Here is a 15993-nt window from a genome sequence, read left to right as displayed (position 1 = left end):
GTTGTTATTCTATTGTTTGTATATAAAGGGTTTGAAAAAAAGTCTTAGAAAAACGTCATAATTTTAAAAAAGTTGTGAAAAAAATGTTTTCTTATTTACTTAAGAATATCTCATTTATAAGAAGAAAACTACATGTTTGTATTTCAGCGAAACATATCCTAATGTATATTAAAATTAATGATAATGTATTTTAAATAAAATTGGATAAAGGTTAAGATCTGGTTAAAGTTTAGATCTAAGGTAAGGGATAGGTATAAGACACGTGTCATTTTAATATTTAGGGTTAAGAATTATGCTTTAGAGATAGGGTTTGGATTTGGCTGCTTTTATTGTTTCGCCTACAAATCGCTTTAGTTGTTTGGTGTGAGCTATAGGCATCACACAAAACAGACAACCAGCAGTGTATTACACAATCTACAAGATTCCCACACATGCATAAAAAAAATATATATATATATATATATATATATATATATATATATATATATATATATATATATATATATATATATATATATATATATATATATATATATATATATATATATATATATATATATATATATATATATATATATATATATATATATATATATATATATATATATATATATATATATATATATATATATATATATATATATATATATATAACCACTGGCATCGATCAAGGGACCTCGCTCTGGAAACTAGCTGGGTGCCATATTATAGAAATTGCCCCGGACGAGCAATCGGCACTTTCGCCCTCTTCTTCTAACCTCGTGGGCACATAAAAAGGAATCACAAATTATTGTGCGGCTGCTTCTACAATATGGATCACGCCAACGCACATTTTACACTGGTTCACTCACAATGGAGAATTCCCTTATTTGCATGGTGGCATGGACTCGTGCAAAAGAGGAAATACTTTACCTTGGCTTCTGCACTGTATTGGATGCAGACATGGCTGCAGAGGCCATGAAGCTGTTGAGATGAGAGACGCATGGGCTGTGTACCATAAAGATGGCACACAGGCAGTGCATCTCCCATGGGCACCAAGAGGGAAGGGGGGCAAGAGGGTCTGGCATCCCCCTTCAGGCATGTTCGGTAACACACTATACACACCTGCAATGTGTTTTCTCTCTTCCTCAGAGGCCAGTACACTGCAAGTGAAAAATAGAGCTACAGTTTCAATCTGCTGCCCTGTCTCGCACTCATGTGCTCTCCTCAACATAGTCAATGCACCAGTGATTAATTTGAGCCGGTGGTTTCCGGTGCTCGCCACCTGCACCTAGATGTCAGCACCGGCACTTATGACAGTCTGCCACATGATGGCACTGTTTATGTAATTTAGAAAAGAGCACAATAACAGCTGTATATACATTCAAAATAAATAAAAAATTACTAACTCCTGTCGCCCAAGCCATTCTTATGGCTTTGGGGGCCTGGAATAGTCTGAACTGTCACACTTGTAAGTGTGTGATGGTTAGTCGTTGTGTTGGTTCTGTCATTGGCAGGGGCAATGGGTGGGGCAACCTGTAGTGGCTTCTTGACGAGGACCCTGCCACTTTTTTTTTTTTTTTTTACAAATTAAGTACTGTAATGCCCTTGGCCTCAATGGGTGCACCTGGTTTACGGATGCCATGGCGCAACAGGGAAAGTGCACCTTATAGTTAATTGGGGTCTATATGTATTTCTTTATATGAATTCAACCATGCAGTGCCCAGTTTGAGATCCAGAACACTTAAGCCAAGGTACAGTTGGCATCGAAGGGGTAAAAAGAGCAGGAAGATGAAATACAGGGGGCATTTCTAATGTGCGGGAACATTACTGATGCCGCATATAGCAATCAGGATAATTTCCATAAGTGCGTTCCTCACGATAAGGCTGTCTGGCAGAATGGACCACACGAGTTTCAGCATATTTACATTTAGCAAACACTCATATGTGCATTCATTTTTTTTAATACAAAAAAAGATATTAGGCGGGAAAATGGCATGTTCTGTACCGTGACGTCATACATTATGCCAGGCCCAGAACATTTCTCTGGTGTCGAAAGCACTGCTACTCAACAAGATTGTTACGTTGCTAGTCAAATCTCAGAATTACCTTCCACATAGACACATTTCCAAGCCATTGAAATCTTTTTTGCCAAGGTAGCCTTTCCAGTACCCTAAAATGTAAAAGAAATATACAGTTTCATTGAAAGTGAAAGCATTTGGACAACGAAAAGCTAAGATTTTATATGTTGCAAAATAGTGTAAATTGTGTGACATTACCAAATTATTACAATGTTCTAATAAGAGGACTCAGAAAAAAGTGTAATCAGTTTTTTTTAATAACAGCAAACACTGGTAGAAAAAAGTAGACATAGCAACAGTATCAAACCGAGAAGTCGGCAGGTTAAAATTAAGTTTTTTACGGTGATGTAAATTTAAGAGGAGGATGTCGAAATGTAGATTATTACATTCATTAGACTAACTGTAATAGGCCTACAGAATATAGGCCTAGAAGATGCACAACAGTGCCCCAAGCCCCCTACCCCACCAGGTTTAGGGAACACATCTCCACACACCTTTTTTGGGTGCGCACAGGTAGCATTTATTATACTACAACATAGAATACTACATTCAGTTATGGAATCACCAAAGTAGATCATATATATAGATACATAATTTTACCACATGTTCCACTACTCCAACATCAAATTCTATTCTTAACCTTAAACAAGACAGCCTACATTATTTACATTATGATCGAGGTAGACTTTACAGTGCTAGAGTCAATCTACACATCCCAAATCTGTCCAAAATCATGTGGAAAGAACCGCCTGCACACATGGAAGTTGATTGCAGGCCACAACCCAATTGGGCAACTATCTGGGCCCATTCCCTTAGAACCACTAGATTGCTGGGGTCCTGCATATTGGGGGGGCCTTGTTCACATTCTTCAGAATTAAAATACAACAGATATATAGGATTGCCCTAACAGTCTCTCTCAAATATCAACTCTGGTCAAAGTTCTGTCAACAAAATTGGAAGGAAGTTCTGGATGGACGAGAGGTTACTGCCCTGGCAAATCATTGTATTAAAAAAATGGAAGTGGCTCGCTGAAGTTGAAAATGTGGACCTCTCTCTGACCCCCTCAGTCAGAGCGATATGCCAAATCAAAGGTTTTGAGGAACTTGGCAGCGCCCAGCCTGTCAATGAGCTCATCAGCTCAGGGGATTGGGTGTGCATCAGTACTAGGGACTGAGTTGAGTCCTCTGTAGTCAAATCAGAACTGGAGTTCTGGTGTGGTTCCCGGTGGGGCAATCTTTGGTACCAACACAACAGGGCTGGACCAGGGACGATTAGAGGGCTCAATCACCCCTAAGGCTAACTATTGGAGACTGCCTCTTTGATGCTGGCTCTCACCCTACCTGACAACCAGTAAATTTTGTTCTTTACAGTGGGGCTGTCCCCAGTGTCAACATCATGCAAGCACATATGTGTCAGTCCACGGATGAGTTAGAACAGTGAGGCAAACTGTCCCAGCAACTGGTAACACTCCCTTTGCTGTTCTGGGGCTAGGGTGGAAGAGAGATTGACACCCTCCACTGACCCATCATGTTCTTGTGCAGAGAGGTCAGTGGAGGTTCACTCTTCTCTTCCACTCACTAATCTGTCACCAGGAGCATGCTCACTTCGGACCTTTCAAAGTGAGACTTGGGTCTGTTTACATGGAGTACCCGTAAGGGGTTTCTAGGTGTCTGGAGATACACCAAGTAGGTGGTCTCCCCCTTTCGCACCTTAACTTTGTATGGGCCAGTCCAGCGGTTCTGGAGAGCCCTGGGCTCTCCTGGTTCCATGACCCACACTTTATGGCCAGGCTGAAACTCCATCAATGCGGGCTTCTGGCCGTACCAGAGTTTCATGACCTCTTGGCTGGTCTCTAGATTGCTTTTCACCTTTTTCCAGCAGTGGTGCATCTGGTTGCTGAAGGCCAGGATGCAGCTGACCACATCCTGGAGGGGTTTCCTGGAAGCTTACTCCCACCCCTCCCTGACAAGGTTCAGAGGTCCCCTCACAAGGTGTCCATAGAGGAGTTTGAAGGGGCTAAACTCTACTCCTTTCTGTGACACCACCCTGTAGGGGAAGAGAAGGCATGGAAAAAGGGCATCCCACTTACACCTCATGGGTACAGGTAGGCTCATAATCACGCCCTTCAAAGTCTTGTTGAGTCTCTCCACAAGACCATTGGTTTGAGGCTGATAGGGTGTGGTGAACTTGTAAGTTACACCACACTCATCCCACATCGACTTCATGTACACAGACATGAGGTTAGCGCCTCTGTCAGACACTACCTCCTTGGGAAATCCAACACGGGTAAAGACCCCCATCAGATCTCTAGCCACCACAGGTGCAGTGACTGACCTCAGAAGGATGGCCTCTAGATAGTGGGCGGCATGGTCCACCAAGACCTGATGCCTAAGGCTGTCTTGGGGTCCAAGGGTCGAATGATGTTGATGCTCACCCTTTCAAAGGGGGTGCCAAAGATGGGCAATGAGATCAGGGGAGCTTTGTCCTTTTTCCTCGATTTCCCAATAGCCTGGTAGGTGGGACAGGACCTGCAGAATACATCTGAGGCTATCTTAATTTGGGGCCAACAGAAGTGGGAGGCAAGCCTGGCAAAAGGCTTGTCTTGCCCCAAATGTCCTGCCAGAGGTATATCAGGAACCAAACCCAGTAGGAAGGCCCGGTAATACTGGGGGACTACCAGAACACGGGCTGCACTAGCGCCAGGAACCTTAGGCTCCCTATAAAGGAGATTGTTCTCCTAGTAGATTAGGTGACCCTCAGAGGCTTCACCTGCTGCATGGGCTAAGGCCTGATGCCTCAAGCCCTCAAGAGTGGGACAGTCTGTCTGCTGTTGGCTGAATTCCTCCCTGGTAGACCCATCATCAACCTGGGGCATCACCCCATATCCACCAGGCTAGCTTGAATCGAGTGGTACAGTGAGCATGAGACCCACATCTATGCATACCCTACTCACTTAGGGCGACAAAAGCGAAAGGAACAAATGATGGATGGAATGCTGAACAATGCAAACATCCACCCCAGTCGCAATCCATCGTTCTTTTGCTCACCAGTCTTTGTGTGTGGACAGGACACAGAGTATTCAGGTGTAAGTGTGAGGATGTTACCAGCTTCTCCCTTCCATCACTCAGGATGGCCTATCAAGACACACCAAAGCTTCCTTTGTGTGTGGCTGTCTAGAGGGAATACACAAAGCACAGCTTCTACTCAGCCCAGACTAAACAGGGGCAGGCAGCAGGCACCAAATGGCTAGAGCAAGTAAATGTCAACTTTCTAAACGTGGCATTTGCTAAACTCTAACTTAATATCTAACTTCACCATAAGTAGTGATTTTAAATTGTGAGTCCTGGGACACCAAACTCTTTAAGGTATATCTCTTCACAATCAGGAATTACACATAAAAGATGTGATAAGGTTATCTCATGGGAGAGGTGGGCCTTTCAAAAGTGAAAAACGAAATTGGGAGTGTTTCACTACCAAGACACGTAAAACTTAAAAGTACATGTCCTGTGTTTCAAATACATTGCACCCTTGCCTGTAGGCTAGACAGGGCCTACCTTAGCGGTGAATTATATTTATAAAAAGGGAAGGTTTAGGCCTGGCAAGAGGGTTATCTTGCCAGGTCGCAGAGGCAGTGTAAACTGCACATACAGGCTCTGACAAAGCAGGTTGAGCGCCATGGTTAGAGGGCTACTAAAGTGGGTGGCACAATGAGGGCTGCAGGCCCAATAGTACCATTTATTTTACAGGCCCTATGCACATGTAGTTTATTAGGGATTTATAAGTAAATTAAATATGCCAATTGGGTATGAGCCAATTTTACCATGTTTAGAGGGAAGAGCGTATGCACTTTAGCAAAGGTTAGCAGTGGACAGAAGACTAATGTCAGAAAGAAAGAGGTCAGAAAAATTGAGGGGGGCAGGCAAAAGGTTGGGTGAAGTCCACCCTAAGGCTGTCCGGTCTAACACTTCTCATCTAGAAGGCCACTTCTTCACATACCATTAATGTCCCCAAGTGCAGTGTAAACAACTCTATAATTGTGCTTCTAGAAGGAACTTCGAGATTTAAAGAATTAACTTACATTTGGATATTACATTTTATTACTTTGCATTTAAGTCACCAGGGGCCAGATGTAGTAACACGTTTTCTTGTTGCAAACCATGCAATTCTGTAAATCCAGGGTTTGCGACAAGAAAATGTGGTTCTCCAATATTCTAAACCCTTTTAGCGATTTGGTAACTCGTAAATGGGTTTAAGAAATCCTAAAGAATTACTATTTGGAAAGGGTGTGTTTAGGCCATCCTTTCCAAATAGCGATTCCTTACGGTATTTTTTACTGTTTTGCAACCAAAATGCAGTCACAAACATTAATATTTTACCCACACCTCAAAGGAGGTGGTAATCCATTTGTAAATGAGAAAAGTTCCCCAAGGGATCCCTTTCCCTTTGTGAATGACCCAAAAACACTTTTAGAGAGTAAGCAGTGGTCCCTGGAGCCACTGCCTTCTCTTAAAAAATAGTTTTATAAAGGTTTCTCATTTTTTTAAATGCATCTAAATTTCCTTTCAGGGAAATGGCCTGAATTAAAAGAAATGCTTTATTTAAAAGCAATCACAGACCCGATGGTCTGCTCTCCCCAGCAGGCCGCCATCCCTGTAATAGCTGCTATTCGTAGTGGGGCACAATTTGCAACCTACATCATTAATATTCATGAGGTATGTTCAACTGTGACTCACTGTGATTCGGTATTTTGTCAATTGACCTATTAGTACATAGGTTGGTTTGCAAAATAATCTTGGGCTTGCTAAAAGCTGGTGCCCAAAATGCAACCTCTCTTGCGAATCCAATGTACATACATCTGGTCACAAAATCGTTCACTTTTATACAATGTATTAAGACCGTTAATTTATTACAGGCAGCTTGGGGGAGTAGATATATTGGACAAAACTGACAGTAGAAATTGATAATAATTTATTTTTTTTAACTCTATTTTTCCCATATATAGCACATACAAATGTTACATATAAGTCACCACTTCCATCATGTCGTAATCATTCACTTCGCGAGTTCTACATGTCTATCTTGATATTAAAATAGCAAGTGTAGTTGGCACGTCTAGTACAATGGCACATCATAACAGTAAATATCTTACCCAAAACAGCTCTACCACTAGCCCAACCTCAGTTCGTGTCACAGATGTGCGGGATTCCCATCTTCTTATTTACCTTCATTGTAGGCACATAGTAATACAACATCACCAATTGTCGCCCTCAACGTGTACGTTAATGATTCTGATACAATCATCCCACTCCCTCAGGCACAATACCATTTTCTGATTGAGAGTTTTGAGGCCTGCTTAGTTGCTTCCACATATCTCCGAAATGGGCCCCATATATCCTTGGGGCGGGACGTGGAGGGTGTGATGCTAGCATAGTTCTCCGCATTAACATTGCAATAGGCTAAACTGCGTAGCCAATCCTGAACTTTGGGTCCTGTTTTCCTACCCCAGTGTATAGCAATCTTCCTTTTTGCCAGCAGGAGTCCCAGCGATGCAAAGCGTCTGACCCTCTTTGAGAAGTTCACTGTGTACCCCAGAAGTGCAATCTCTGGAAGGGGATCAAGAGGCAGGCCGATCATCTTCCCAAGCATAGAATGAATGTCCACCCAATAACTCTGCAATCGGGGGCAAGTCCATGTCAAGTGTATGAAGTTGGTGTGAGGTGCCACGCATTTTAAACATGTATGTGGCCTAGAGGCGTCTATCCTGTGTGCTTTAGCAGGTGTGAAATAGGCACGGCGAAGAAATTTAAAATGAAGCAGCTTGTGCCTGCTATTAAGAGAGATTTCTTGGATGGCCGTGCAGCATTTGGACTATTGTTCGTCTGTTATTGGACCACCCAAGTCCGCCTCCCAGTCATGCTGGAGCTTGTCGTCACACACCGGTCTCATATCGGAACTAGCTTTGTACATTTTAGAAATGAGACGCGCTCCGTTGGGGTTCTCTATCACTAGTGTGAGTGGGGGAAATGAGTCTGGTTCAATTGGAAACATGGGGAGTGTCGCCCGCAAGGCCGACCTCATTCGGGTCATAACAAATCGAGTCATAAAACTGCTGCCTGTGCACCGTGTATCGTCGTCCAGTGAAAATACATGTCCCTCAGGATATAAATCCCCTATTTTGACTACGTCTAAGGTAGCCAGTGTGCGCTGTACCAAGCCTTCCTCAGTAATTGGGAACCACCTAGCGTTTGGCAGAGGAAGGGCGGATGAGTATAGGGTTGTAGCGCTGGTAAGCTTCCTCAGTTTCCCCCATGCCCAGCTGGTGGTGGACACCGTTTGTATGTCGTGTGGGTCGCAAGAGAAGCCCCCAGGAAGAACTGTGGACAGCTGGTCGGGAAGAACGAGATCCGCCTCTGGTCGCAGAAACTGTATTCTTGCTTCTGGGTGGAACCATGCGTGCGCATAGTGACATTATGCCACGAAATAATATAATTGTAAATCTGGCACGTTATACCCTCCCCGCACGTATGGTAGTGTGAGGATTGTCCAACCGACACATGGCTGCTTTCCCCCCCAAACCAGTCGAGTGAGGTGTGATCGTAATGTCCGGAAAAAAACATTGGTGAGAGTTATGGGAATGTTATTGAAGAGATATAAAAATTTGGGAAGTACGACAATCTTTAGAATTGCTACCCGACCCGCTAGTGATAATGGTAACCTCAGCCAATGTTCCACCTGTGTCCCTAAAGTGTGTACTGCCTGTCCGTAGTTTAAGCGTATAATTTGTGTGGTGTTAAAGTTGATGTGTACCCCGAGATATTTTACCGAATCGGAACACCATTCAAGGGGATACTCGCAGTCCCATGGAGTGGTGCTCGTGATTAATGGAAAAATGATGGAATTGTGCCAGTTTACGCCCAGCCCGGAGAATCTGCCAAAGCGGAGGATTTCCCTAATGAAGGGCGCTGAATTGGTTTGGGGTTCCCGGACATATAGGATGGTATCGTCTGCATAGAATTGATAATTATTTCTTGAATCTTAAGGTCCGGTATATATCGACATGAATGCTCCAACTAGCAAAGTAACCGAACTGCATATGCGCTGTCCTCAATAAATAGACTGGGTGGGGTGCCTGGAAAGAAGTAAAATGCGTTATAGCTCACTGGTTTTCCAATAATCAAGAAGCAGGTCGGTTTGGATTGTAGAAATGCTCTCTCGGCTTCATCTTCATCAAAAATGTCTGCTAGACGGCGGCCATTCTGTGGTGCTTCTTGCGGAGCCATGACTAGAAACATTCCAGAAAAACAAATCCAAATATTAATTGAGAAATTAAAGGAAATAAATACCATCAAGACACACTTTCATGATCACAAATATAACAAGTAACAATAATAATAGATCAGTACTTTACATCTTAAATATTAGCGAGCAGGTCTCTTGTTACCATGCTCGTTTGTTATGCTTATTCAGGCAAAAGCAAGGAATATAATAATCATAGCGCAAAATAACTACACCTTGAAGATGAAAAGCAATGTATATATCAAAAAACACTACACTGCAGAAGAACAAAGCTACCCTCTGTTAATTACATTAATTTAGTTTTCTGAAGTAGCAGTTTGTAATTCCTGGCACCCCCCAAGTTGCATGAATTGGATTAAGTGAGATGTAGCTCTCTAGGCCACTTGGATAGCCCAGAGATGGAATGACCCAACTGTGTAAACGGGAGAGGGTGCTTCATTTCGAGTGGTGGGTGACAGTGTATTTATGTTTATGCTGTCTCCGTAGCAGATTTTTCATTAGAGCTGCATTGTCCCCACCCCCCAAAAACCCGCTCTCCATCTCTTTAGTACCAAATACGTTTATTGGCTACTTAGATAGATATAAATGCAGGTAAACACCGTCATGTGTTAAAAGAGGGTGGGGGGATCCGATTTTTCTGTATTGTTCTGAACTACAAACAAGAACCCATCATACAGGAGTTAAATCACACTGTGGCACTGGTCGTCTCTCACAAGATACAACAATGTGGGGATTAGGACCATGCCTAATATAGGAAGCCCCTGGCTTTGTATCAGGCTGAGCAACATTAGCTACTCACGCTTGGTCCCAGAGGCTGCCCTAGCAGAGATTATTCTATGCACTTAATGAAAATGCAGCAGACTCATGGACCGCACTGTCAGCAGCCATTTTACTCTAAATATATAAATAATGGAGCAGCTCCTGTTCTTCATCTATGAATAGACAGCCACACCAAGGAATGGACAGACATCATTCTTTATCCATAAACATCTAAACGCTATTTCATCAATGTTCTCTCAAAACTTCGAAAGCAATACTTCTAAAACTAACACTTTCTAAACATAAATTCTAAAACTAAAATGCTTCAATAAAGGAATAATTCCCAAACTGTTGAAAAACGAAGAAGAGGGTTGAAACCCACGGTGGAGTTGGATCAAGAGCCCCAGACAGCATCGGTTACACCATAGGTGAACAGTAAGGGGACGGAGTGTGGGAGACTAAGGAAGTACAAGAAGGGGGGGGCAAGGAGAGTAAGGAGTTTAATATTAAGAATCTCCCGTATATGGAGGATATGAAAATCTTGGGGACCCACCTAATGCTGGCTACCAAGGAGAAAATATGGTAAGGGGAGTATGTATAGATGTTGAAGCTGCTCCACAGCTGCGGGCGAAGGAGGAGTCCAAAGAAGAGGAATATATGCTGTCCAAGCGCCCCGAGGTGCTGGACAGCGGCAGTCTTAATTTTCAGAAGTGTATATTGTGTGAAATACCCGGAATGGTGTCACATCACGTATGGGGAACAGGCATGGGCTCAATATGATGAGGAGTTTTGCATGTGTTTATTGTGAGATCTTGAGGCCAAGTGGGTAGAGATTAAACTATCTTTACCGCAAGTGGCCACCCTCTGGTATATAGTCCCTTTCAGCAGGCCCCACTCGAGTCCGAAAGAGGTGCATCTGGAACATGCCGGGACTTCAACAAAGGTGTATGTACAAGAGAGTACTGTAAGTTTCTGCAAGAATTCTCCAAGTGTGGAGGGAGACATGCACTTATGCAGTGCTATGGACCAGGAGGTAGAGGTCAGGGGCAACAGTCAGGGCAGTGGAATAAATACCAAGGGACAGCCGGTAAACAGAAGGATAATCAGGCAACAGGGAACCTAGGGGGACTCAGGGCGCATGGGAACATGGGCAAGAGCTCATACTCCAATTAAGGTGGACCGCGTTGGACTACTGGTTGGCCCTCTACCACAAACGAGAAGTTGCAGGATTGCTGAGTGCAGGTTTTTAGGAGGGCTTCAGGGATAGGCATGAGGGTCCTAGGTTACTTCAGTGGGCAGATAATTTGAAGTCAACGTGGTCGCACAAGCAGGTGGTGCAGGCAAAGCTCTTAAAAGAAGTGCAGGAGGGCCCTTTCTGTACATGGCCAATGTAGTACCCATTGCCATGGTTCCAAAGAAGGAGAGGGGGGAATTCAGGTTAATACACAACTCATGTTATGGCCGGAAAGGGTCTTGGTCAATGGTTACATCGCGGAAGAGGTGTTGTCTGTATCGTATTACTCCGTGGATGTGGCTATGACATTAGTGGAACAGGTCTGTCCTGGGGCCTTGATGGCTAAATGCGATATGAAGTTGACTTTCCGGCTGTTGCTGGGACACCCAGAGGACTTCCAGTTGCTAGGGATACAGTTTGAAGCATCTTGGTATGATTATAAAGCCCCCCCCCATGGGGTGTTCAATTTCATTTGCACTTTTTGAGCGAATCAGTAATTTCTTGCAATGGGTGTTCACGTGGCAGACAGGGTGCACCACAGTGACACACTACTTGGATGATTTATTTTTTGTAGGTCAACCTGGTTGTGTGTACTGTCAACAACAGTTGGCAAGTTTTCAAACGCTCATGGGTGACAATGGGATGTATCAAGCACTGGAAAAGACAGTAGGGTCCAGCACAGTGCATTCATTTTTGGCCATTGAGCTAGATCCGGTAGCCATGGAGGCACGCCTCCCGGTGGACAAGAAAGTTCATATGCAGCTGTTGCAAGACTCTATGGTAGAAAAGCAAAAGGTGACTGTCAGGGAGGTCCAGGTGCTGCTCAGTCATCTAAACTTTGCATGTAGGGTAGAGAGGGCTGGGAGGAAGTTTTACAGGCACCTAGGCTTGTCACTCACAGAGCTGTCGCTGCTTCATCACCACATCAAATTGTCGGTAGACGCAAAAGAGGAACTACACATGTGGTGCCGGATTTTAGACAAATCCAATAGCATCCCGATGTTCATACCACATGACTGGGAGTGATATGTACAGATATACTCTGATGCAGCAGGTGGGTTAGGGTTCGGTTTGTACTGGAGGGGTAAGTGGCGTGCAGAGGAATGGCCAAGGGACTGGAAGTGGGAGAGAGAAGGAAAATATCTTTCCTGGAAAGTTTTCCCCTCATAGTGGCTGTGACCCTCTGGAGTCGGGAACTGGTGCAAGGAAGGTATTGTTCTGTGTGGACAATATGGTGGTGGTGCTAGTGGTCAATAGACAGTCTGCAAGGGATGAACAGGTGCTAAAACTATTGAGAGCTTTTCTTGTGGGTTGCTTGAGACATGATGTCGTTTTCAGGGCAAGGCATGTACCGGGCGTGGATAATGACATTGCGGATGCTCTGTCTCGTTCACAGTGGGAGAGGTTTCAAGGGCTGGCAACGGATGCAGACAAGGTCAAGACACGGATGCCGGCAGCAATGTGGAGCATAGGCGAGAAAAGATGCTTCAATTGGTGGTAGGGTCTCTGGCAGAATCCACTAGGAAGGCATATGCGTGTGCTTGGCAGGAATTCATTGCCACCGGGGCTAGGTGACGGTCAGATGTATGGCACAGGGAGGAGGACGTAGTACAGTACATGCTAGTGTTGACTGAGAAGGGTTTATCCAGAGTAACAATTACACGGAAGCTGGTGGGAATTGCATTCATGGGCAAGCTCCTGTGGGGCTATGCGCCATCAGATGGGGAGCTACAGAGAACGATGCTCTAGGATTGGGCGCAAGAGCAAGAGCACCAGCCCAAGTGAGGAAGCCATTATCGAGGCAGCTCCTTGGCAAAGTGGTGGGGGCCTTGCCGGGTTTATGCAGTGGCAGGGAAGAAACTGTTTTGTTCTCAACACTAATCACATGGATGTTTTTGGGGGTATTCAGGGTGTACGAATTATTGGGGCAGGGGTCACAGGGTTAGGATGAGAAGAGGTGAGGGCCTCGGACGACAGATTGGAGCTATACATTTCTCATTCTAAGACTGATCAGAGGGCAGCAGGGAAGACAGTGTCAAGATTATATCCAGTAAAGTGGGCTACCAAACTTAGAGCGTTCAGTGGGGCATTGGGAGGGGCGGTGTTCAGGCACTTGGATGTCACGGGGTGACGTCTTTTAGACTTTTATGGGTTTTTAGGAAAGCCTTGACAAAATCAGGGGCACCACCAGGAGACTTTGGGACCCATTCACTCTGGATCGGGGTGGTCACAGAAGTGGCGCCAAAGGGTTGGGGCAGTGGTAGGATCATGCAACTGGGCTGGTGGTCGTCATACTGCTTCCAGCGTTTTGTACGGTTGTCTCAGGGGGGTGTTAAGAGTGTTGCATCTTCTTTGCATCTCATATATAGCATTCTTTTCAGGTGCTGTGGCTGGTCTGGGGACAGTAGAGATATTGATTTGGATAGTAGGACATTCATTTGTAAAATGGGCACAGTGGTATGAAGTACAGAAGGGGCTAGGCACGAATCTTGGGCTCGATCGTCAAATGTATAAAGTTACTTCACATGGAAAAGGCGGTATGCAGTGGAACAAACTGTTGCAATGCTTGAATAAGTTGTTGAGAAGGTGCATATATCCGGATATTTTGGTGCTCAACTTGGGGGAAAACTGCATGGTAGAGAGGAAAGGACTGGCATTATTGAAGGAGATGAAGAGGGATCTTATAGAAATTAGGACAGTGGGCAGGAACTTTCGTCGCATGTACAGAATTTATCCCCAGGAGGCAGTGGAGGGGCAGACAGACCTGCAGCAATTGAAAAAGGCAGGCGCAAGATCAATGGGGATATGCAAATTTTCTGTAAGGAAGAGGGTTTCGGCAGTGTGGAGCACCTGAATTTTGAGATATGATGCTCCGGAATTTTTTAGAGGCGACAGGGAATCCCATAAAAATACCGGGAATCAAAAAGAGACGGCACTTTACAGAGCGTGGACCTATTACTGGAATTAAGTTTGCCCTAGTAGATATGTTGTATAAATTCCTAACTATTAGGCACAATGTTTTCTTTCCCCCGTGTATAGCAGCACTGAATAGTTGGAAGACAATTTGAATGCAAAAGATTGCCCACTTTCTGCATTTGTTCTATGAACTGTGACTGGTGTTGTGTCATATTCACTAATTGTTTGTTTGTTACAATAGTTTTGGCGAAAAGTTGATTTTAGTGCTCTTTCACTTTTTGTTATATGGTTTGTTTCTATGTGCACTAATTTAGGCGGATCCATGCTTGTCTGACTTATAATATAAATTGGATCACATTTGTTTTAACAAAAGAACGACTTTGCAAATAAATGCATAAAATCCATATTAATTAAGTTTATGGGCTCAAGTCTGTTTAATTGCTTTATCAGCACACAAATACGACGGTTAGGACAAACCCTGCTTCTAGTCTAACTTTCTAAGGGGCATTTTCAGAATTACAACTTAAAAACTGGCTTCACCATAAGTTGTGATTTGAAATAGTGATTCCAGAGACCCCAAACTTGGGGTTCCATCTCTTCTCAATTGGAAATTTCACTTATAAAATGTAATAAGGTAATCCCAATGTTATCCTATGGGATAGATAAGCCTTACAGCAGTGAAAAACACATTTTAGAGTTTTTCACTACTAGGACATGTAAAACTTATAAGCACATGTCCTATTTTTTTTAATACACTGCATCCTGCCTTTGGGCTGTACAGGGACTACTTTAGGGGTTAATTATACGTATTAAAAGGTAAGATTTGGCCCTTACAAGAGGATTACTTTACCAGGTCGACATGGCAGTTTGAAACTGCACACACAGGCTCTGCAATGGCAGGTTTGGGACAGGTTCGAAGAACTACTTAATTTACTTAATTGGGGGCACAATAAGTGCTGCAAGCCCACTAGTAGCATTTAATGTACAGCCCCTGGGTATATGTAGTGCACATTACTAGGGACTATAAGTAAATTAAATATGCCATTTGGGAATAAGTCGATTCTACCATGTTTCAAGCAGAAATCAAATGCACTTTAGCACTGGTTAGCAGTGGTAAAGTGCCCAGAGTCCTAAAGCCAACTAAAACAAATTCAGCAAAAAGGGGAGGAGAAAGGCAAAATGTCTGGGGGAGATCCTGCAGAAAGCGCCATTTCTAACACACTGTATGAAGTCTGAGCCTCTACCCCTCACAACCACCCTGAGAAGCCTTTGAGTGCTCGCTCTCCGGCCCTGACAGTCAAGTGTGGGAAGGATGTACTTGTCTAGTTTGCAGTGCTATACAAGGTCAGGCTCCAGGACACCAATGGTAAAATGCTCCAAACCCCAGGGTTGTGACCCAATAACCCCAGCGTGGCCCAAGCTCGCCCACCCCCCAAAAGGCTTCTGACACAAAGTGACTCTCTTTGACTAATTACACCCCCAAAACAAAAGAGTCAAAATACTAAGCAATAAAGATAGGTGAATTTACCAATGATTCTCTTCAGGCATCTGTTTCTGACCCTATTATGAAGCAGCAGGTTGAGTACATAGACGTTCCTCTGCTCCCTCCACCATCTGTAGACAGTGATCTGTAGAAATGACTCCTGCAGCCTCATCCCACAGATATTTTTTATACTATTTGCTGCTGATACAGGTCCCATCACTTATGATGAAGACCATGAACAAACC

At 44.0% G+C, this 15993-nt stretch overlaps 1 protein-coding gene across 6 annotated transcripts in view; it reads right to left on the bottom strand.

Moving 5' to 3' along the window:
- The window catches only part of AK9 (adenylate kinase 9), a 1219082-nt gene that overhangs the window by 1137018 nt on the left and 66071 nt on the right, over positions 1-15993 (bottom strand). For all 6 annotated transcript variants that reach the window (XM_085611347.1, XM_085611348.1, XM_085611351.1 and 3 more), the window contains exons 2-3: positions 9221-9342; positions 2089-2152 (exon numbers count right to left, since the gene is read on the bottom strand). In XM_085611347.1, the coding sequence (XP_085467473.1) occupies positions 2089-2152; positions 9221-9340 (184 nt within the window). In that variant the 5' untranslated portion in view covers positions 9341-9342. The remainder of the gene's footprint in view (positions 1-2088; positions 2153-9220; positions 9343-15993) is intronic.

Source organism: Triturus cristatus, chromosome 6 (assembly GCF_964204655.1).
Source record: "Triturus cristatus chromosome 6, aTriCri1.1, whole genome shotgun sequence".
Lineage (NCBI taxonomy): Eukaryota > Metazoa > Chordata > Amphibia > Caudata > Salamandridae > Triturus > Triturus cristatus.
The sequence above is the reverse complement of the archived record's forward strand: the minus strand, read 5'-3'. Positions and strand labels throughout refer to the sequence as shown.